The sequence below is a fragment of the Pimephales promelas genome, chromosome 10 (assembly GCF_988280905.1).
Source record: "Pimephales promelas chromosome 10, fPimPro1.hap1.1, whole genome shotgun sequence".
In the NCBI taxonomy this organism is placed as follows: Eukaryota; Metazoa; Chordata; class Actinopteri; order Cypriniformes; family Leuciscidae; genus Pimephales; species Pimephales promelas.
Genome location: NC_142778.1, coordinates 16,581,293 through 16,605,667, shown reverse-complemented (window position 1 = coordinate 16,605,667; position 24,375 = coordinate 16,581,293). Strand labels below are relative to the sequence as shown.

The 24,375-nt window shown below is 37.9% G+C and overlaps 2 protein-coding genes across 2 annotated transcripts; one reads left to right on the top strand and one right to left on the bottom strand.

Moving 5' to 3' along the window:
• Positions 1-4,174: 4,174 nt before the first annotated feature.
• On the bottom strand, positions 4,175-7,411 carry LOC120485911 (extracellular calcium-sensing receptor-like). The gene is made up of 6 exons (XM_039681705.2): positions 7,212-7,411; positions 6,755-7,043; positions 5,824-6,633; positions 5,472-5,696; positions 5,159-5,282; positions 4,175-5,076 (listed from the first exon to the last, which is right to left on the bottom strand). The coding sequence occupies exons 1-6, from the start codon at positions 7,409-7,411 to the stop codon at positions 4,175-4,177; spliced, it is 2,550 nt and encodes an 849-aa protein (XP_039537639.2).
• A 434-nt stretch (positions 7,412-7,845) lies between these two features.
• LOC120480081 (extracellular calcium-sensing receptor) lies at positions 7,846-16,715 on the top strand. Its single transcript, XM_089135426.1, has 7 exons — positions 7,846-9,277; positions 9,378-12,611; positions 12,720-13,017; positions 13,202-14,035; positions 14,213-14,434; positions 15,425-15,548; positions 15,699-16,715. The coding sequence occupies exons 2-7, from the start codon at positions 12,388-12,390 to the stop codon at positions 16,592-16,594; spliced, it is 2,598 nt and encodes an 865-aa protein (XP_088991552.1). The 5' UTR covers positions 7,846-9,277; positions 9,378-12,387; the 3' UTR covers positions 16,595-16,715.
• Positions 16,716-24,375: the final 7,660 nt, after the last annotated feature.

Sequence of the window (24,375 nt, the reverse complement as noted above, 5' to 3'; positions counted from 1 at the left end):
TGGCTGGACGGTCTGGACGGTCTCCGGCTGGACGGTTTCCGGCTGGACGGTCTTTGGCTGGACGGTCTGGACGGTCTCTGGCGCGGGCTGGACGGAACCAGCGAAGAGGAGAGCTTGGGCTCGGCGGGGCTGGACGGAACCAGCGGAGAGTAGAGCTCGGGCTCGGCGAGGCTGGACGGAACCAGCGGAGAGTAGAGCTCGGCGAGGCTGGACGGAACCAGCGGATAAGAGAGCTCGGGCACGGCGAGGCTGGACGGAACCAGCGGAGAGGAGAGCTCGGCGGGGCTGGACGGAACCAGCGGAGAGGAGAGCTCGAGCTTTGCAGGGCTGACGTGGAGCGGCGGGTTTCTGGGGACAAGAACCAAACGGGGCCGCCGAATTGGGTGGAGGATCCCCAGAAAAGTCACGGCATCCATGATACTTTGGGGTCGGTCAATCTGTCACGGGGTGGGTGCAGGCAGACGAGCAGGCAGACGAGTCCAAAAAGCTCCAATACAAAAGGTTTAATAACAAATAAACAGGATACAGGCAGGCGGAACACAGGGTAACATTCACATTGACCGACAAAGACTGAATCAAACTGAACTGAACTAAATACACAGAGGAATAAGGCTAATTGGGGTGAACACAGGTGAAAATGATAATGACAGGACGAGGAACAGGTGGCTGATAGGGGAGTGAGTCCGGGAGAGGAACAAAAGGATCCGGGGAAGTGTAGTGCAGATGACGGGACAAACAGGTGAAGACGACAGACTGTGACAGTTGCAGAATCCGGTGGAAATCTCTTTATTTACAAAAGTTAATTTTTGTTGTTTCTAATTAAATAAGTTCACAATAATACCTTGCTCACATTATTAATGCATTATACATTTAGTTGATTCTTTTAAGTTTGTTTCTGCAAGTTAAGTTAGTTAACACGAGTTTTAGTCCATTTTTACAGTAAATAACTGGCAACATTGTTGCCAGTTATTTACTGTAAAAATGCACTAAAATTAATAAGTTGTATTTTTTTTAGTTAACTCGAGTTTTAGTGCATTTCTACAGTAAATAACTGGCAACAGTGTTGCCAGTATTTTACTGTAAAAAAAAACTGGTAAGGTCTAACAGTGTAGCCTAATTCCTGGATAATTATTTGATAATTCTTTATTAATTACTAATGGGTTCCGTATATTTTCACTTTAGAATACTGTTCCAGCTTCTAAGTAATTCCTGCAGAATTATTTGATACTCATTTATTAATTACTAATAAGTTCCCTATATTTTCAGTTTCCCTCAGTCGCTGCCTCAAATACATGAATTTACTCGGTGGCATTCTATGCTGGGGAAAACAGACACACACAGTACTGTATATAAAATACACAAATAATCTGAGGTTAGTTTTGTATGACTGTTCAGTAGTTACTTCTTAGTTATTTTTCTTGAACCTTAATTAATAGATAATTAATAGTAGCTCTTCAGGAGGTATGACAGAATTCATGAGTTATTGATTAACTAACTTAATACTTAACACAATCATAAAATTATATTACATACTGATTAGTTAACACATCTTTCTTAGTAGTTAACAGTAGTGAAGAAGTAGTTAATGAAGAATTACCTATTCGTCAATAATTCCTTATTACTCTGCAGTAAGTAAGATACAGTATTCTAAAGTGTTACCGATTTATTTTTAAAAACTGTCTAGGATTATTTTATGTTTAAGTTTTAAATAAACAGAGAACATGCGTCCATCCTGGCAAGAGTAGTGGTCACAATCTCAGCCTAGCTAATGTATTTGGGGGGATGTATAAACTTCATAAACTGGTTTCCACAAAGAACCCATTTGAGGCACGTGCTTCTGAAATGTTATGACCATGTTAAGAGTAAAACCCCCACAATTGTTCACTTTTTAGACATGTTACTTTTGTGATTAGTAATTAATTGGTTATTATTTCTTAGTTCACAAGTAGTTCTCAATGATGATATATTTCTTTAGTAACAATCAAATACCTACCAAGGAACTACCTTTGTACTAAATTACCTATTACTTAATGATTAGTTAATATTGCTTCCATATTAGTTAATAGTATTAACTTCGGTGTTAATGCAGTACTACCTATTACTTCCTGTATAGCTACTTGTTAACTACTGACCATTATTTTAAAGTGTTACCCATCTCTGGTTACGTATGTAACCTTAGATCCCTGAAGGGAACGAGACGTTGCCTACCAGAAGCTGTTGCCCTGATGTTTTCAGGGTGCTTTATAGTTTTCTGGTCGATGACGTCACCCGCTTAGGATGTTCCGTCTCTCCATTGGACTGACTCCATACGTGCTTCAGGACGCACAATGCATGGGCGTTCCCATAGCGGTTACACGCAGCGTCTCGTTCCCTTCAGGGAACTAAGGTTACATACGTAACCAGAGACGTTTTTTCGGGGCCGCAACTTTTCGAGGTGAAGACTATATACACTTTTATTATTCTGTTTTTGAATTTATTGTATTTGTATTATTCTTTTTTGAGTAAAACAAAACCATATGTTTGGTGATTCGAAAACCTCTTAAAATCAGAGTGATTTTTTCCTAAAAAAATCGTTATGTGAATTGGGATATTTTATACTAAGCAAAGAGCCCTATGACACGGACCCAGGATTGAGCCGGGAGGGACACCGCAGAGGATCCTATTCCACCTTCCAACTCCAATCACCATCAGGTGAGCATATTATGAAATGTGATCTAGATTGCATCTGAATGATAAAGGGGAGGTTGATAGGGATTACAGAGGTATAGAAACACAACACTACCTAAAGAGAAAATTGACCGAATAATTCTCATCTACTCTCCTTCTGAATGTTCAACGTCAGTTAGGTGACGGGGTAGGTTTAGGTCTGGGGTATGGTTAGGATTAGATAACGTCATCTAACCAACGTTAAAGGGTACCCTAACACGGCGGATGTTGACGTATGGTCAAAAGCGTCAGTTGTATGACGTCTTGGGATGAGACTGTGTTATTCTGTATGTATAATTTTCTTTTGATTTTCTTAAAGTGACCAAAAAACATTTAACTCCAATTCACCATCAGTGTCGCCAAACTGATCTGTCTCCAAAAACGTTCGTACACATGGTTCAGAGTTTGCGTGCCCAAATGTTCCCATCAAGTTTGTTTTTATAAATCACAACTTATGCATCGGAAGTGGCGTACCTCTTTCAGGGCCTGTTTTGTGTGCACACAGTGGTTATAAATGAGCCCCCAGTTCACAATGGTCTGCCCTAAAACTAGATCCATATAATTGAGAAGCCATCTCCTCTCTAAGTGGGTAGTTCAGAATAGGCAGCAATGGACCTTATGTCAGTAGACAATAATCTAACTCTGGACAAATAAAAGTGGAATAAGTGATACTGATGTACAATTATGTCTATTCACTAGCCTGAGTTGCAGGCCTATTTTTTTCATGTTAAACACAGGTTTTTGTTATTTGTCCACGTTAAAAGTTACAAAAATGAAATTCATGACACATATACAAGCTTTATTTTAATAGCATTTTGCAACAACATGATAGTAGCTTTAAATGTACAATTTTAATATGCCATCTGCAAGGAAATCATAGTAGATCTTTTCTGTATTGTTTCATGAGTCATTTTTGCTGTTATGTTACCCAGTGTCGCAATGTATTTTATGGCATTTTATTGGATGTGCAAATCAGTTAACCGTTCATTTGTCTATTATTTAGTCATTATATAGAACTGAACTGACGATGACATCACTGTTTTCTCTAGAGTGACTCTCTCTCTATATATATGACTAAATTAATAACTTTAACCAAAATGAACCATCACTGTTGCATTATTTTCCTGTTCTCTCTGTAAAGCTGCTTTGAAAAAATCTGAATTGTAAAAAGTGCTATATAAATAAAGCTGACTTGACTTAGAGACAATATATTTTTAAAGACGTCTACATGCATTTTGTAAATATGGTATTGTGTGTGTGTATATATATATATATATATATATATATATATATATATATATATATAAACATTTAAAATATCCTAAATGTATAATCTAATTTTATTATTGTAATATTGAAATATTACAGATATAATTTGGTTTTCACAGTTATTTATAGCTACAATTTCCTCAATATATCTTCTTGAAATCTTTTATTAAAGATGTTGTCTCAGAAATTTTTTTTGGTTTTATTTTGTAACTTTTCCCATTAAATGTTGCTTAGTGTTATTTTCAGGCTTCAGTAAAATAATGTAACATTTGGGGGCAAATAAGCAGAGGAGCAGGCCAAAACTAGAAGCTAAAATAGCAAAAATTTCCACAGCAGTTGTAAATTTACCAGGTGAACTGACATATGCAGGTACAAATGCCAGCCACACTGCACTAAATATAAGCATGCTGAAGGTGATGTATTTGGCCTCATTAAAACTGCCTGGCAACTTCCGGGCTAAAAATGCCAGAAAAAAGCAGACACAAGCCAAAAGGCCTATGTATCCCAACACACACCAGAAGGCCAGATCAGAGCCCACACTGCAATCCAGGATGATCTTGGACTGCTGATATTTAGTGTTTCTATAGGGGAAAGGAGGGGACGCTACAAGCCAGACAGTACATATAACCACCTGAACTAGAGTGCAGCAGAAGATTATGATTCTTTGCTGTATTGGGCCCAACCATTTCATTATATTGTTTCCTGGTCGGGTAGCTGTAAAAGCTGCCAGCACCACTAAAGTCTTGCCCAGGATGCAGGATATGCAGAGGGAGAAGGTGATGCTGAAGGCAGTGTGTCGTAGCATGCAGGACCAGGATGTGGGTTCCCCAATAAACACCAAAGCGCATAGAAAACACAGAGTCAGTGATAACAAGATGAAGAAACTGAGCTCTGAGTTATTCACACGGACTATAGGGGTTCCTCTGTTGTGCAAAAATATTCCCAGCACTGTGATAGTCAGAAAGGCTCCAACTATAGCTATCACAGTCAGCGTGATTCCCATTGAATCATGGGAGAGAAATTCAACTACTTTCGGGACACACACTGTTCGGTTTTCATTGGACCAGTAGTCTTCAGGGCATGGCAGACAGTCTACTGAATCTATATAAAAAAAGAAATAAAATAAAATAAATAAATCAAATGATGGAGGATTTATATATTCAAGTAGGAAAACATACATTACCTGTCTGATTACTGATCTTGCCAATATCACATGGGACACAATCAAAGCAGCACAGAGGTTGCCCACGACGGACAGCCTTTCTGAATCCTGGAGTACAGACATTACTGCATACAGACACCGGTACCTATAGTATATCACAATTATTTTCATGATAAAGTAAAAAAGTGCACTGACTCCTTTAAATTGCATTGAAGCATAAACATCCCTTATTATACTCAATGTTTTTTATATTAATAGGGGCTAAAGGATCACATAGTGACATTTATTTGAAAAGAACAACAGATGGCAGTGCAGTGCATAGTCAACACCTTGCCTTGTTCTGTTGTTTAGACCACATAATGGCCTGTTCCTCAATCACCAGTTCTCTCTCAGAATTCTGAGCACCATCATAGAGGCCCACTTTCACAAACTGTATATCTCCACTAGAGTGTCTTTGCCAGTTTATCAAGTCATATGATGGGATTGAATCTCCCTTGATATCAAAGTTAACTTCTTCTCCAGAAACAGAAAAGGAGATTTCCTGTAAATAATGCTGAAGCTTTTGAGGATAACAAAGCCAAAGAAGAGAGGGACAATTCAGTAAAAAGAAAGCCACTTCATCACATACAATATAATTGCTATTCTGTCTGAAAACCAGTTCTCATCAAATACTAAGGTACTTCTACCTGCAATGGAAACACATTGCTTAGGTTTGCACATGATACATTCTCAAATGGACCATTTCCAGGCCTGCAGTGAATGAGATTATGTAGAGAATGAGCAAAGGCATACACTGCTTTATACACATTGTAGGTCACACGAGGGCTGGAAGTGTTCATGTAGGCAGAGTGTTCTTGTCTGAGAGTTTCTTTCCCTGTGCAGGAGGGCAAATTACTGTTCAAGTTGGATGTGGAGGGGGAACAACCATACAGAGCCTCCCACAACTCCTGAACTTGGGGGTTTGAAGGGTACCTTTCTGGGGTCACTGTTTTGAGGTAATCCTGGAGACCTGGGATGTGTCCTTGACGTATTGCAAACCCAATTGTGCCATGTAAGAATGTATACGTTTCTGCTAACATTGAAGCAGTAATCCAAGCCTCACTTGCAATCCACTGAATTCCTGTGATATTTTGAGTCACAAACTCTCTCAAGAAAGGGTAAAATTCCCCCTCTCCTGAAAAAACAACAACCACATTAGCTGTGGATTCCTTCATTACTTTAAGAATCTTTAGGACTTTTTCTTGGGTATAGTCTTTTGGGATCATTTCATGATAGGCCAAACAAATGTTAGTATTTTCAATTTCTCGCTTTAAGCCTTGTAAAGCAAATCTGCCATAGTCGTGGTCTTCAGTGACCACACCAATCCATGTCCAGCCAAACCTTTTTAACAGCTGTGCAATAGCTTTGACCTGATAATCATCATTGGGAACCACTCTGAAAAATGTTGGGAACTTCTTCCGATCACTTAGACAAGAGCAGGTTGAGAAATAACTTATCTATAAATAAAAAAGACAAAAACAAACAAACAAAAAAAAACGTTGTACACATATAACAGAAAAATGTATAGACAATACAAAAATCTTGCAAGACATCAGTTATATATATATATTTACTTACCATGGGAATTCTGAAAGGCTCCAGAGTCCTGGAGACGACAATGGATTGTGAAGATCCAGATTCCCCTACAATTCCTAATAAAGGACTAGTTCCAGAACAGATTGAACTCTGAACAACATCCTGCCCATTCAGTACTGCCAGGACTGCTTTTTGAGCCTTTACAGGGGTGGCACAAGAGTCAAAGACACTATAAGCCAGAGTATGGTTTGGTAAAAGGTCTTTTCTGTTGTTAATTTCCTCCACAGCAAGCTTCATAGTGAGAGCCCATCGGAAAGCTCTTGGATCAAACCTGCATTAAAAAAAAAACACCATAGTTGAAATTCAATGGATTGTTTTTTTTTTTTTTTTCAGAATTATTTATTGGACAAAGAATAAAGTAAACAGTAAACAATAGATTTTTTATAAATTACAGATTAGGAAAGACATATGGGCAAAAAAACATAAGAAATGTCCTTACCCTTGACAGTGTGCTGCCAAAGGTCTCTTAATGTAGTCTGTTGATGGAAGTTCTACTCTGTAGTGTAAAGGAAAAATTCCTCCTATTGTGAAGTCACCACTCGACAAGAACACTGGAAGATTAAAGTCACCATGTGGGTTGCAGCTTGAAGTCACAGCTGCACTAGAAAGGTGAAATACAGAGACAAAAATCTGAATCATTATCCTGTTAAACTCCACGAGAAGAAAAAAAAATCATAGTGTTGCTTCTCTTACCTTCGGTTTTATATGTTAGTCATGCATATCATTACCATTAACAGCGAGTCCCACCTTCTTTGTTGTGATTGGCCATCTCCAACATTTTGACATTGACTGGAGTACAACAGAGGAGCATCAAGAATAGCAAATATTGTGGGAGATTTAAATGCATTCACACCATTATATGAAAACTGAACTGACATCACTCTTTTCTCATATACAGTATATATATAGTATACATATATATATATATATATATGTATATATGTATATACATATATACATATATATGTATATACATATATACATATATATATATATATATGTCACGGGTGACAAAATCGTTTGGCGATCGGAACCCTCCTGAGAGTCGCAAGTTTCCTAGGGGAACGGATTGTGTGTAACACGCCACTGCAGTTCCGGGCGTGATAGAATCATGCCCGCACTGATTAGCGCTAATGCACTGCAGGTGCGAGAGAGAGAGAGAAGCGGCGCTCACACAGGTTTCCTGTTTGACGAGTCAAGATAAAAGAAGGAAGCAGGCAGAAGGGAAAGAGAAGACACAGACGGGGAAGGAACAGGGGAAAGGGAGAGATGCCCGGTGAAGAGCAAGGGGAGCGCTCGGCGCATGCTGGACGGCGCGTATGGGGAAAGGGGAGTTTTGAAGTGCTCGTGCAGGATACAAGCTTTCTCGGGAAGATCGTTGGGGCAGGGAGACCGCCCATTTAAGCTGCTGGATCAGAGTAATCGTCTGAAGACTGCTAGACTGAGCTATCGACTGGATCTGTGCTGTGGAAGGAGAGAGAAAAGATAAGTGCACTGATTTCATCTTATGAACATTTAAACCGCTTGAAGAGTATATGCAGTACCTGTGGATCTGACTGTTGGAGGAACTATGTGTTTCAGAGTGTGTTGAGGAGGAATTGAAAGTGAACCCCGGAGACAAACGGAGTTTGTTGATCAGACTCCGGGGCCTCTGATCAGCCCTATCGTGTGAGTGAATTGCAGTGCTTTTGCCTTATTGATACACATTGATTTATGGCTGTGGAATTGAAATGAACACAAGTGTGATGTGTCTTTGCTGAGAAGTGGCCCCAACCCATGCTTACACGTTTGTGGAAAGTTATTAAATCTGCTCTCTATCCGAAGCCTAGAGTGATACAGCTGAACTGAAGAGAGTACTGTGTACTGTGAGAGGATCCTTACCTGTTCTATTTACTGTTCGAGTCCTGAACCATGCAGCACCGCTGGTAACGTAATCTTTTAACCCACTGTCTCCCTACTGTGAACTGAACCATGCAGCACCGCTAGTAACGTAATCTTTTAACCCACTGTCTCCCTACTGTGAACTGAACCATGCAGCACCGCTAGTAACGTCATCTTTTAACCCACTGTCTCCCTACTGTGAACTGAACCATGCAGCACCGCTGGTAACGTAATCTTTTAACCCTTTGTCTTGCTCCTATGCACCGCAGAGCGTACTTTGTACTGTGGAGAAGAAGCAGGCAGCATTCCTGGTGAAGTAGTCTTTTAACCCATCGTCGTCCTGCTGTGAACCGAAGAGAGTACTGTGTACAGTGAGGGTTCCCACTTGCTATACTTACTGCTCGAGTTCTGGAAGTCTGAAACGGTTAAACTACTGTTCCATTTCTGGCACCGACGAGAGTACTTGGTACTGTGGAGAAGAAGTAAGCAGCATCTCCGGTGAAGTAACCTTTTAACCCATTGTCTTCCTGCTGTGAACTGAAGAGAGTACTGTGTACGGTGAGGGTTCCCACTTGTTACACTTACTACTCAAGTTCTGGAAGTCTGCAGCATTGCTGGGGGAAAGTAAGCTTTTTAAATTACTGTTACATTACTATGCATCGACGAGAGTACTTTATACTGTGAAGACTCCTTACCGGTCACACTTACTGTCTGAGTTTCTAAGTTGCAGCGCTGCTGGTGAACGGAGCCCTGAATCCGCCGTCTGAGAGGCACGATGATGGCCGATCCGTGTTCGACCGTAGTCGAAGGATACCTGGAGGACAGTGAAGCCTATACAATTGGCGCTCCTCGCTACGTTGTTCAATAAAGATTGTTACTCCTTTGAAACTTACCTCTGTCTTCGTGGTCCTCTGTCGTGTGCCTCCTGTGTCGGCTCCTCCCAGTGGTGACCGTTCAGTTTGGGAGTCAGAGAGGGACAGGGGGTGGTCGGTTATCTGAATAACCCCCCCACCCCCACCCTCGACCCCCGGTGATATACTGTATATATATATATATATATATACTCACCTAAAGGATTATTTGGAACACCATACTAATACTGTGTTTGACCCCCTTTCGCATTCAGAACTGCCTAAGTGGCACTGATTCAATAAGGTGCTTAAAGCATTCATTAGAAATGTTGCCCCATATTGATAGGATAGCCATTTTAGTACATCTTGCAGTTGATGTAGTTTTCCGGGATGCTCATCAGTTCCCGTTCCACCACTTCCCAAAGATGCTCTATATGGTTGAGATCTGGTGACTGTGACATTTTAGTACAGTGAACTCATTGTCATGTTCAAGAAACCAATTTTAAATGATTTGAGCTTTGTGACATGGTGCATTATCCTGCTGGAAGTAGCCATCAGAGGATGGGTACATGGTGGCCATAAAGGGGTGGACATTGTCAGAAACAATGCTCAGGTAGGCAGTGGCATTTAAACGATGCTCAACTGACACTAAAGGGCCTAAAGTGTGCCAAGAAAACATCCCCCACACCATTACACCACCACCACCAGCCTGCACAGTGGTAACAAGGCATGATGGATCCATGTTCTCATTCTGTTTACGCCAAATTCTGAACTTACCATCTGAATGTCTCAACAAAAATCGAGACTCATCAGACCAGGCAACATTTTTCCAGTCTTCAACTCTCCAATTTTGGTGAGCTCTTACAAATTGTAGCCTCTTATCCCTATTTGTAGTGGAGATGAGTGGTACCCGGTGGGGTCTTCTGGTGTTGTAGCCCATCCGCCTCAAGGTTGTGCATGTTGTGGCTTCACAAATGCTTTGCTACATACCCCGGTTGTAGCATGTGGTTATTTCAGAAGTTGCTCTTCTATCAGCTTGAATCAGTCAGCCCATTCTCCTCTGACCTCTAGCATCAACAAGGCATTTTCGCCCACAGGACTGCTGCATACATGATGTTTTTCCCTTTTTTTCACCATTTTTTGTAAACCCTAGAAATGGTTGTGCGTGAAAATCCCAGTAACTGAGCAGATTGTGAAATACTCAGACCGGCCCGTCTGGCACCAACAATCATACATATTCAAAATTGCTTAAATCACCTTTCTTTCCCATTCTGACATTCAGTTTGGAGTTCAGGAAATTATCTTGACAAGGACCACATCCCTAAATGCATTGAAGCAACTGCCATGGCGTTGGTTGATTAGATAATTGCATTCAAGAGAAAATGAACCTGTTCCTAATAACCATTGTAGATTGTAGATAGGTGAGTGTATATCAAATAGAGTAACAACAAAAATGAACCATCACTGCACTTACTTAAGCTGGACTATGACGCCATTTTCTTCTAGATCTGCTGAACAGTTTATTTCACATGTATATTAGACGAGAAAGGAGACACCAAATTCATAAATCGTGACATTGTCTCTCTCACTGTTGTAAGGTCTGGACCCATCAGACACACACAAATTATTAATTATATACAAAGGTTTATGAAACTCCAAAACTAACATCCCAAAGGAACTAAACAACAGGGCTGAAACAGTGTCATTTTACAGGGTTAATAAGGAGGTTTTATGACCACATTCCTTTGGAAGAGAGTGCATGTGCAAGAGAGAGACAGTGGGAAGACAGGAACAATCTTTAATACAGACTTTGCGGCATAAATCATAGACTAACTGAACTATAACTGAACACGCTTCATAGCATTGTGTAAATGATTTACTGTCTTGTGTACTATTATGTATATATAATATTATGTACCTTGGTATACAACCAACTAACGATCAATGCAAACCTTGCCTGTATCATGCCTCCTACCTAATTAATCCTCATTTAATGACTCACAATTTAATGTCTTTTGTTATTATTTTAAATGAGTGTCCCTGGTGGCCAAAAGCTGCATTCTGTAAGTTTAATATTTATTATAGCTAAGTTCCTTGCACAGTCAAAATAGTATCTAAATAAGATACTTTTAGTTGTTATTAGGCCTATCTTGTTCTGAGTTACAGTACGTTGAATGGATATAGAATATAGCCTATCTGTTGTGAATATGCAATAATTACGGGCTAGCCTAATAATGATATTATTATTTATAAATGAATAATTAAACTTGTTGGGTGTTGTTTTGTTTTTAAAAGATAGCCTAATATAATGAATGCATTAATCTCTCAATTGGGTATTTATCATTAAAGATATAGAGTTTGCAATCTAACGGTCAAAATGACCGCTTGTGGCACTTATAGTGTTAAGTTTGTTATAGTGTCCATGCTACAGGTCTGCGGCACCCCAAAGGGGCAGAGGCACCTATTGTATCTGTTTGCTTTATTATTATTTTAAATTATTATTACATATTTACAGTGTTTACAGACTATAGTAATAAAACCATCAAAGCTATGGTGAAATTAACAAACATAGAAAATAACACATTTAAAGTTATTATGTGACCACTTTATTAAACCAGAATTGCATTAAAGATTACAAATGTTCTAATACTTTTTAATTTAATGTTTAAAGGTTGTTTTGTGGTTGAATGTGTTTCAGGTGTGCATTATAATTGGTTAAAAGAAGTGATTAAATTCATAAGGGATTGGTACATTAAAGATTGACAGCAGGAGGGGCCTATGCTTTTTGGTTTGCTTGTCTTCAGATGAAAAGTTAAATCCATCCCTCAATCGCAGATTGTCTATATATGCTGCACCCATCAGATTAATTTCTCTTTGTCAGTTATGGCATGGCTTTATGCAATGTTGCTTACATTTTGGCCTCTTTGTATTGGTTTACAGAGTCAGCTTAATAGCAAGGACAACTGTGTCTTTCAGGGAGACGAGGATAAATACAGCTTTTACCAGGGGGGAGATGTGGTTTTGGGAGGGATTTTCCCTTTGCATTCCAGCCCTATATCATCATTATTTTCTTTCAAGACCAAACCTAAACCAACCATGTATAAATTGTGTGTCATGCTTTTATAAACTGATATGTGTTGTGTAAAACAATTTAATTATTTATCGTATTGCAATTATGCAATGCATTCAAAAAGTGTGTGTGAAATCTGTTGCAGCTTCACCCCTCGAGCACTGAGGTGGATGCAGACGATGATCTTTGCTGTAAGAGAAATAAATCAGCGGCAAGACCTTTTGCCAAACCTATCTCTGGGCTACCACATCAGGGACAGCGGTGATGACATACCAGTATCTGTCAAGAGGTCTCTTCTCCTGGTCAATGGACAGCCTGAAAGGGACAGTGGACAGAGCTGTGAAGACACACAAAAGCAGCCGAGCCCTGTAATTGTGGGAGATGCTGCATCAGGAATATCCATGGCTGTTCTGAGAACTCTAGGCTCATTCAAAATACCCTTGGTAAAATATTTATCATTATTCATTTTTGCCTTTCTTTCTCGGTTATGAAGGCTGTAATGTTTTATTGATTTAATGCTATCATATACAGTATTGTTTGACAGATAGATTAATATTACTTAACTGATCTTCAGTAAGATTAAAATTAAACTTTAAATCTTACTAAAATGTGCTTTTTATATTTTAGGTGAGCTACTTTGCATCCTGTTCCTGTCTCAGTAACAAGAGAGAGTTTCCAGCATTCATGCGGACAATGCCAAGTGATCTATTTCAGATTAAAGCTTTGGTAAAACTTGTATATTATTTTCAGTGGACATGGGTCGGGGTGATTGGTGTGGATTCAGACTATGCTCGGTTTGCCATCCAGCTCTTCCTGAAAGAATCAGAAAGATTTAATATTTGTCCTGCTTATGTCCACTTTTATCCTGTTGCACTGACACAAGATGCAGTGGAGGAGCTTGTGAACATTTTAAAAGCCTCATCTGCAACAGTAACAGTAAACTTCTCTGGGGAATCAGAACTACATAGTATACTAAAAGAGTGCAGACGCCAAAATGTTACTCATCTTCAGTGGATTGCCAGTGAGGCCTGGGCCACATCAAAAGCCCTCTGGGAGGATTTTGGGGATCTGTTAAAGGGAACATTGGGGTTTACCATACGGAGAGCTGATATCCCACATCTTGGCAGTTACCTCAGAAGAGTAAATTTTTCTATTGCTGAGACGTCCCATTTTCTCTCTGAGTTTTGGGAAGAGACTTTTTATTGTCGGCTGAATGGGTCCTTAAACACCCATGTACATGGAGAAAGGGCAGAGAACTGGCCACCCTGCAATGGCAGTGAGAGTTTGGATGATGTGTACACTCCTTATACAGATGTGTCACAACTCAGAGTGTCCTACAATGTTTATAAGGCTGTGTATCTCATAGCACATGCTCTACATGACATGAGCACATGTGTCCCAGGAAAGGGCCCCTTTCAAAAGGGGACATGTGGGAGTCTGAATCAAATTCTGCCATGGCAGGTGTGTGTTACTCACCATTTTAAATTCTCTGCATTTATAGCACTGATAAGGAATTATCAAGCAGTGTACAAGTTTTAAAGCAACGGTTAGATATAACATCTTTGTATCTAAATATTTCCATCCATGCATTTGAATGTTTTTGCTTTGCATCATCCTTTCTCCCAACCTTCATCTAAGCTCCTGCACTACATGAAACAAACACATTTCACAACATTAGGGGAAGAGGTCAGATTTGATGACAACGGTGATCCAGTTGCATCCTACGATCTGATGAACTGGCAAAGAGGGTCTGATGGCTCCCTTCAGCTAGTGAGGGTGGGATTCTATGATGCCTCCCTTGAAGAAGAAAAGGACCTAATAATAGATGAGCCAGTAATTATGTGGCACAGAGGAGAGAAGGTGTGTGCCATCCCACTGATCACCAGATATTGTTTACTATGTTTGTTTTGCCTTCAAATCTTCCCAATTATTATGGCTGAACTTAATCAAATCCTGTTTTGTAACTTTACATGGCAATGCACTGTGGATTTCATTTTGTACTAAACATTTGTATATACAACACGGGTCACACTGTAGTTTAGGGTACAATTCTCACGATTAACTGACCATTAACTATGACTTTTCCCTCAATAAACTCCTAATTACTGCTTATTAATAGTTAGTAAGATAGTTGTTAAAGGACAACTCCGGCACAAAATGAACCTTTAGTCTAATAACACATTGGTACCTAGTCAACCGGTCTCTGAGATTTATTTTCATGATAATCGAATGTGAAGAGTTTTATCTTTAAAAACTATTTAGCATATAAGAGTAATTAAAAATGAAAAATTGTTAATTAATTCCACTAACAAGGCTCAAAATAGCCCCATACTAACATGGTAACATAATGAGGATCCCTAAATGCAAACTGAAGCATGGAGAACTTTGTAAGTGTGAAGACAGTTTAATAAGAAATTTTATACTAATTTACCTTTATACTAGCATTATATACTAAACAATTTTTAGAGATAAACAAAACTCTTTACATTCGATTATCATGAAAACAAATCTCAGAGAACGGTCAACTAGGTACCAATGTGTTATTAGACCAAAGGTTAATTTTGCGCCGGAGTTGTCCTTTAAGTTTAGGCATTGGGTAGGATTAAGGGATGTAGAATATGGGCATGCAGAATAAGGTATTCAAATGTGTTTTATAAGTACTAAATTACAGCTACTAACTTAGTAATATGCATGATAGTAAGCAACAAGTTGACAGTAAGAATTTTACATTTTTTATTTTATATAAGGTTTTAAGTTGCATATTTCTATATGCAATGAAAGTATGTGGTGATATGCACTCTCATTGAGTTCAGACTACATATCTACTGCTTGTTCTGTTGTGGTCATTAGGCACCAGAATCATTGTGCAGTCAAAGCTGTCTGCCAGGCTCCAGGAAGGCCAGGCAAAAAGGAAAGCCAGTTTGCTGCTTTGACTGCATACCGTGTGCCGAAGGAGAGATCAGTAATAAAACAGGTGTGAATTTCCTCACAGCTCCTCACTTAATGGAATTTTGAAAATAATAATAAATAAATAAACAAAACATAGAAGTCAATCAATCAATAAATGTAAAAAATATATATAAAGATACATTTTATGCTCCCCTTTTCACAAATTTTTCCACAGACTCAAATGATTGTCTGACATGTTCAAAGGAAACATGGCCAAACCGAGCTCGAGACAAGTGCATTCCCAAAACATTAGAGTTTTTGTCTTTTCAGGAGCCCTTGGGAATAATCCTGTGGGTATTTTCAGCATTCGGGGCCTGTGCAGCATTAACAGTGCTTGGTGTGTTTATAATGTACAGGAAAACACCAGTCATACGAGGAAATAATATGGAGTTAAGTTTCCTTCTCCTTCTGTTCCTCTGCGCAAGCTTTCTGATTGGCCTGACATTTATAGGGAAGCCCACGGACTGGTTATGCCAGACTCGATATCCAGCTTTTGGAATCAGCTTTACTCTCTGTATTTCATGCATCTTGGCAAAAACTGTTGTAGTTTTAATGGCATTCAGGGCCACCCTCCCTGGCAGTAATGTCATGAAGTGGTTTGGCCCTGCTAAACAAAGATCAAGTGTAATCTTGTGCACTTTTGTGCAAGCACTTATTTGCATAATATGGTTAACAACTAAGCCTCCTGTAGCTGCATATAACACCAAGTTTATGAGTGCAACAATAATTGTTGAATGTGCTGTAGGATCTGAAATTGGTTTTTGGTGTGTGTTAGGATATATTGGCCTGCTTGCTTCTTTGTGTTTCTTATTAGCATTTTTGGCCAGAAAACTACCAGACAACTTTAATGAGGCTAAATTTATCACATTCAGCATGCTTATATTTTTTGCTGTGTGGATAACATTCATTCCAGTTTACGTGAGCTCTCGTGGAAAGTATATGGTTGCCGTCCATGTCTTTGCTATTCTAGCTTCTGCATTTGGTCTCTTGCTGTGTATATTTGCTCCTAAATGTTATATAGTACTTCTGAAACCTGAGAAAAATGACAAAAAACATATGATGAAAAAATAACAAAACAAAAAAAAAGAAAAGAAAAGTGTAATAAAACAGCACAGTAAAATAATGTGCTGCATAAATAGACCCAGAGCAGAAATTAACTATACAAGTTGTCCAGTAAATAAAATTAGATTTAAATAAATTTTGTCATTGGTATTATTTACATTTGACTTTTGACATTCACTTTCATTCATTATTATTATTAATAATTTTTTAATGTGGACATACTAAACACTGTAAATGTAGACTTTTTTTGTAATAATAAAATGCATTTGTATGTTATATAATTGACACTGTAGCTAGCTACAGTAAGATTAGCCCTAAATACACAACTGAGCAACTTTCAACTTCCTTGTAAGGTAGCGAAACATATTGCCTAAATGGAATGTATATGCAAATGGTAAAATCCACTCCTAATGCACATCAAGAAACTATTTCTTCAGTATATACATTAGTGGTATACAAATGGTACTTTTGCATCAGTTGAAACATTCCTTTTCTTGCAAAGAGCATAACAACTTACACATTTGAAATATTATCATCATTAGAACTCTCTGCTAAGTGAAATTTACATTTTACTCATACCTTCAAGCAGAATACATCATCCTCCTTGTGTCTAAAATATGTTCCTTAAACACATGTCCATGCAATCTATAGTCTACTCATGCAATTTAAACTTCATATGATATTACAACTTATGAATAATAATAAAGAAGAATAATAATACAGATACTTAATATTAAATAATGAATTATATTCAAAGATGAAATTTTAGTTTTCATATGGATAAACCTTTTCATAGCAAGGGGCAGAGATATATAAAATGTAAACTACATTTATCTGTAATTTAAAATATTGAGTAGTAGTTTCATCAACATAATATTTGCTAACTCATTGTTTCTCTATATTAGTATATGTGGTTTGCCTTCTTTTTTAATGTTGTGGAAACACAGCAGTTACACTGTGGAGTGAGTGAGACCCCTTCAAGGAGACATGAGACAGCTCTTATAGTCTTTTCAAGGTTCCTCCACACCCGCTGTGTCTTTCACCCACCCACATAAGGTCCTTACTGCTGTTTAGTCTCTACTCAGACTACCAATCTTCACTAATGATTAAAATTTCCACAACATTAATTTATTTGTTTAACATCAAACAAACAATATAATAGGCCTACTTGTTCACAGTAATAAAACATATCAAGTTTTGCATCAAGTAAGAATGGCACAGAAGGGGTTGGCGATATAAAATTTTACTGTTAGAAATGGGTCAACCGGTAGAGATTTTGGAATGTCGTCTTCATTGTGGCTTTCCTCACGTTGAACTGTCATGAAAGCTTATCATTTGCATGCATTTTATTTAACCACTGCGGTTTAAAAACAAGTGTTTTTAAACTGTTGAAGCGCAATCAGCACCGTTTTCAACTAAAAACGTAAAAATTTTAATGCGTTTGGAAATTCATTTAAATTTCATTTTGGGAGCCTGAAAATGTGAACTTTTGAAAACTGGATTTAAATTGCAAGTTTTTAAAACGTTATTGTTATTGTCTCTGTGTAAAGTACAACAACGCAAATTTCTGAATTTATATTTTACATATATTTAAGACTAAAATCCTTTTCCAAAAATAGATTTCAATGTCTGACCTTGGCTTTCAACTTTTTATAGGGTGCTGACTTTGTCCTATTATGGTAAATTATTTTTTTGCAAATGGTCTGAAACCACATTCAACTGCATTTTCACTATTTGAAATGTAGTGAAAATATCTTAGTGTAGTGCAGGGGTCATCAACTATATTTGTCAGAGGGCCAGAATTTTACCAGACAGTCTCCTTAGGGGTCGGACCCTTAAATAAAAATTAAATAAAAAAAATCAAATTTTGGTATAACATTATGATTTATATTTATAGTTAATACTTTTTCCATTTCATTACAAAACTGAAGGCCTTTATGAGTCAGGTTCCTATCACCTAGAATAGGCCTACATATGAAGAGTTTGGTTCCAAAACGCTTTAAATCCATTTTGATGAATTTGAGTAAAACTGTGTTTTCTTTAGCAAGAAAATGGGAAGATGAAAACCACTATTTTCTTTTGCAAAATTTCACATAGCATTTGTAGGTTATAATATCAATAAAAAATTAAATCCAGGTTTTGATTTTCAAAGATTTATTATAAAAACAGATTGTTTTTTCCCCAAAATGCAATAAATCCATTAATTTTTTTTTTCAAAATGCAATTAATCAAAATATAATTTCATACACATTGAATTTCTTGTGCATACTATAAATCCATTGCTTTAATATAACAATATTCGGTAACACTTTAAGGGTACATGTCATGAATTATGATGAATTCATGGATAAATGAATCATGCATGAATTATGCATTCATTCATACATTAATATCATCAGGAACTAACGTTTTTTTTAAAGTTCAACTTTTTTCATTCATGACTTCATGGATGAACAACACCTTAATTAAAACATTAACCAAACTGAGCACATCATCATAAATTATGATTTATTAAGCATTATCTAACGTTACTTCTGCATCTCGCTGTTGTCAAGCTTGGGATGTCGCCGCTGAGCTTTTTTGACGGCGATCAGCTGTAAAATGGCTTGGTCCTGCTCGGTTTTCGTTGACTTTGAATAAAACAACTGAAAGTTTTTCAAAAGATCCCTGGGGTCAGTGTGTCAGCGTGACAGAAGTTTGATGCTGTCGTGTGAGAACAAGCAACAGCCGGTATTTCCTCCTCCCGAGTGCCTCATCTTCTTAAAATATTAGTTCACTTTTGAAAAAACGTTTGCTGATAATTTACTCACCCCCATGTCATCCAAGATGTCCATGTCTTTCTTTCCTCAGTCGAAAAGAAATTAAGGTTTTTGATTAAAACATTTCAGGATTTTTCTCCATAATGGACTTACATGGGAACCAGACGGTCCAAGGTCCAAAAGACGGTTAATAACAGTTTCAGATGCAGCTTCTAATGTCTTTAAACGACACCAGACGATGAATAAGGGTCTTATCATGCGAAACGACCGGTTATTTCAATACTTATTCCAAAAATGTAACTTTTCTAAGGACAAATGCTAGCCTTGCTCTGTTCTGTGAGGCGCGTTTGTAACGTCACATAATACGTAATTACATTCAAAAGGTCACGGGCGACGTAGCCTGAAATACAGTCAGTGTTTACAAGTTGAACGCATAGGTTGAACGTGCAAACCAACTCAAACGCCATTTACAAAAAAAGTAATTAAAAGGTAAAACAACGATGTCGGACAATTTTGATTCTGTACTTCCGGCTACGTCGCCCGTGAGCTTTTGAACGCAATTACGTATTACGTGAGTGACGTTACAAACGCGCCTCACACAATAGAGCAAGGCTAGCATTTGTCCTTAGAAAAGATCAATTTTTGGAATAAGTTTTGAAATAACCGATAGTTTCTACGCAATAGTTGGTATTTATAAAAAGCAAACTTGACGGTAAAATGTGCGGTCCTTCACGCAAGCTCTGACCCAGGCGTACGCACAAAAACGGGTGAAATGAGAAATGGCGACACCGTCGGCAGTTGGGAAAAAACACGTGAAAGTGTGTGAAACTGTAGACGGTTGTGTAAAATAAATGGCAATGCTGCCTCACATAAATAACACAAAGACTTCACAAAGCAAGTCTTACAATTAACAGCCTACACGAAAACATGTTTGATCGATCTGCAACAGAAATGCAAATTAACACATAGCCTATTTCCAAAAAGAAAGGTGAAATATGTTCTGCAATAATATTGGCATGTTATACAATTCATCCACATAAATAAGACAGTAAACAGAACGAAATAATGTACAAAACTAATATTCTCGCCAATATCTCCGTCTAACGGAGCAGATAGCCAATAGAAATTAGATAGTCAGTCAGATAGATAGATGATAGGGAGATATTACGCTATAGATAGATCAATAAATGGATGTATTATTTGTCCACTGGGGAAAGTTGGTTTCACAGTAAAAATGTTTTCATCAGCTATGGAATCATGGTATTCATATGCCTTTAGTTTGTTTTATTTTTGATAAAATAACGTATGACGTACGTCTCAACCATTCAGAAAGCTGCAAGAAATTACATTTGCGCTGAACTATTTCCCATTTCCAAGTAGATTATAACCAACATCCGTAGCTTGTCAGATGCAGAATTAAATGGATGTAAATAAAATGCCCCATTACAATGCGTATAATGACGCACAATGGCTGATCTTGCGCTCTTAGAAGATGTGGCGATTAAATGGAAGGATTCGGAGTGAACGCATCATCTTCACAACAAAAGGTGTGGAATAAAATATATTATTTATTCAAGAATAAGAATAAGAATTCCCTCATTGTGCAGTTTATTTCAGTTAGGACAGTCTTGATTTCGCCCAACTCCTTGGCCATCTCTCTAATTGAATTAATGAGACGCTTTTTTGCCTCGACTCTGATGTCCGACCATTTCTTTTTTATTTCGGCCACAGTCCGAGGTTATGAGCATTTACAGCGTCTGTAACCTTTTGCCACTCAAGTGCCTTTTTGGCATTAGTAATGCCCACACTGTGCCCTCCAAACAACATTTTCTCCTCTTTTTCACCTTGCCAACGATAACTTCTACTTCACATTGAGAGAAGTTACGTTTTTTTTATTTCCTCTCTGTGTTTAACATGATTTCGCAATCGATGAATATGTTTCATCCGTACGCCGCTTCTGACGCAAATCCTACGCAAAGTTTTATAAATGAGGCCCCTGATCACTCAGCACGACGTTCGTGGTTTGACTTATCGAGACTATTTTTTAAGATGGCTCCTGTCTGTATACGCAAAGTGAACTGTCTTCATAAAGTATCTTCTTATTAAACGGTCTGTACACTTACAAAGTTCTCAATGCTTCGTTTTGTATGTATGGAGCCTCATTATGTTACTGCGTTAGTGTGGGGCTATTTTGAGCCTTGTTAGTGGTATAAACTAGCAATTTCTTTATACTTAGTCAATGCCCCCATTACTAGCATTATACGCTAAACAGTTTTTAGAGATAAAACTCTTTACATTCGATTATCATGAAAACAAATCTCAGAGAACGGTTGACTATGTACTGATGTTTTATTAGACCAAAGGTTCATTGTTCGCCGGAGTTCTCCTTTAACTACTGAAAATAGCAATGTAACATTTCCAATCCGTTTATGCTCAATTTATATTCAATTCATAATCCTCATATTCTTTCATTAAACCACTTGCACATTGTATTCTAAATGCACCTAAATAGCCTTGCCCACTGTTTATGTTCTGTTGTTGGTTATAGCTATCTATATTTTCCCTGTTTTATTTGTCATTTGTTGTTTACACACACACACACACACACACACACACACACACACACACGCACGCACGCACGCACACACACACACACACACACACACACTCAACCACATTCACATCCATACACACAGACTTATACTCACACAAGGTAACTATGAAATGTGCATTATAGGTTCATGCAGTTGAAATTCATAACTTGGAATATTCGTGGAGTTGGTTCACAAACAAAAAAAAATAAAGTTTTAAATTACCTAAAAAATACACAAGCGGATATATGTCTAATACAGGAAACACACCTCTCACAATATACACAAAATAGCTTAACAACTACACATTTTAACCACTGTTTTTCCACTATAATTCAAAACAAAGAGGAGTATGCATCTTATAAACAAAAAAATACAGTTTAACCACCATACAACTATTTCAGATCCTGAAGGCCGTTTTATCATTATTAACATTTCAATCAATAATAATCCGATTACAAAAATTGGCAACATCTATGGACCAAACTCTGATGATTCCTCCTTCTTTGCAAATTTCTTCTCTTCTCTTTCAAACATTTCCAACGGTCCAATAATTATAGGGGGAGACTATAATACTGTAATCAATCCATCACTTGACAGGTCAAAACATACAGGAAAATCTTGGCAGTCCTCCAAAACACAAAAACAGTTCATGAGTGATTTTGGTCTTTGCAATGGTTGGAGGCTACAACACCGACTTGCCAGAGAATACACCTTTTATTCTAATGTTCACCAAACCTACTCCCGCATTGATTTCTTTCTAATCAGTAATTCAATCATACCAAATATTTTAGAAACCAAAATACATCCGGTCATTATCAGCGACCACTCTCCGGTAACTCTCACGTAGAACCCATCTGCAATACTGAAGCACCCCACCAGATGGCGTTTTAATACATCACTCTTGAAAGATCCAGAGTTTGAAAGCTACTTCAAAAGAGAGTGGACATCCTTCCTTGAAATAAATGACTCTCCAAAGTCGTCAGCATCACTGCTCTGGGAAACATGGAAAGTAGTATTACGGGGGAAAATTATATCATATTCAGTACATAAACAAAAAAAGGAAAGAGAAAAAGAAGTCCAACTGGAAGAAAGAATAAAAGAATTAGAAATTTTACATGCAAATAATCAATCAGAAATCATCTATAAAGAAATTAAGGAAAAAAAATTTTGCTTAATGAAATCAGGGCTCGAGACTAACAGTGTCCTATCGTCCTGGGGACGATAGAAAATGTGTTTAGGACGAACAGAAATATTCTCCAGGACGCCTACAGGACGAAAGACATTTTTGTATGCGTGTTCATTTATTACTAGCCTATTAGGCCAACTTCTTAGAAAATGGCAAAATTAACCGACCAAGTGCTGACTACAACGGAGCGCGTCTTCTCATGATGTTGCTATAGTTACTGGCTGGCTTCTCAGAGACTCGTTCCGCGGTACATCTACTGTATCAAATGGCTTCATGACATCGCAAATATGTTGCGCTGGTTAAACAACTGATATTCAATGAATAAAAACTAGACAAAAATGTTAGATAGTGACAATTTGCGTAGAGATCCAGTCAGAACTTATGTCCTGCGTTTGTGGTAAATGCGCACATTTAGCCCATTTAGCCTAACGTGCTGATCTATCCAGCGGAACGCGAGTTGGCATGCACTGCATGTCTCATAAAACGTTAAAAAATGTAAACGTCTGGGAGAACGAGTAAAGCTCACTTAAAAGTCTGATTAAGACTGACGACGCAAAAAAACAACAAAAAAAAACAACTATTTTCGGTGTGGTTTTCTGTGCGCATGCAAACGACCAAAGCTTGCAGCCATGGACAACGCGAGTACTAAATTGAGCTCTCTTTCGTGTCTGAATGGACAAAATAATACTCACAACATTAGGTCTAAATGTCCGTTTATGGAGAGCATTCATGTAAACTATGCCGGTTGTGTCTTAAACAGTTGTGAGTTTATATGTGCATCAATGCATTTGTATCCGCATATCAATCAATCAATCAATCAATCAATCAACCCTTTATTACAGACTCAAAGTCCATTTTTAAAAAAGAAAGAGAAAAACAAATAAACAAAAAAAAAGACAACAACAACAAAAAAAAAAAAACACAACCCATACAATCCATTACAACAGCCATACAATTTTGTGACATAGACTCACAGAATACACCAGTACCAGTGTCTCCACAGCTTTGACTGATACCGTGTAGAACTAACCCTCACATTTATTAAACTCACAATAATTTCATTTTTAGAGTCATTAAGTCGGCAGATACATCTATATATAAAATTACGTAACAGTGCTTTAAAAGTGATTACATGTACACTGACAAACATTTCACTTGCACTATGCCATCTAGGTCTCCTTAATAAGATTCTCATAGCATCATTATGCTACTTGCAGCTTCTGTAAACTAGATGTTCTATAGTTACACCAC

Coding starts and splice junctions, on each gene's coding strand:
- LOC120480081 (XM_089135426.1), top strand. CDS start 12,388: ATGGCATGGCTTTATGCAATGTTGCTTACATTTTGGCCTCTTTGTATT. Junction 12,612..12,719: donor AAACCAACCATGTATAAATT/GTGTGTCATGCT, acceptor AATCTGTTGCAG/CTTCACCCCTCGAGCACTGA. Junction 14,435..15,424: donor TGTGGCACAGAGGAGAGAAG/GTGTGTGCCATC, acceptor TGTGGTCATTAG/GCACCAGAATCATTGTGCAG.
- LOC120485911 (XM_039681705.2), bottom strand. CDS start 7,411: ATGATTCAGATTTTTGTCTCTGTATTTCACCTTTCTAGTGCAGCTGTG. Junction 6,634..6,754: donor AGCCTTTCAGAATTCCCATG/GTAAGTAAATAT, acceptor TTTTATTTATAG/ATAAGTTATTTCTCAACCTG. Junction 5,697..5,823: donor GCAATGTGTTTCCATTGCAG/GTAGAAGTACCT, acceptor TATCCTCAAAAG/CTTCAGCATTATTTACAGGA.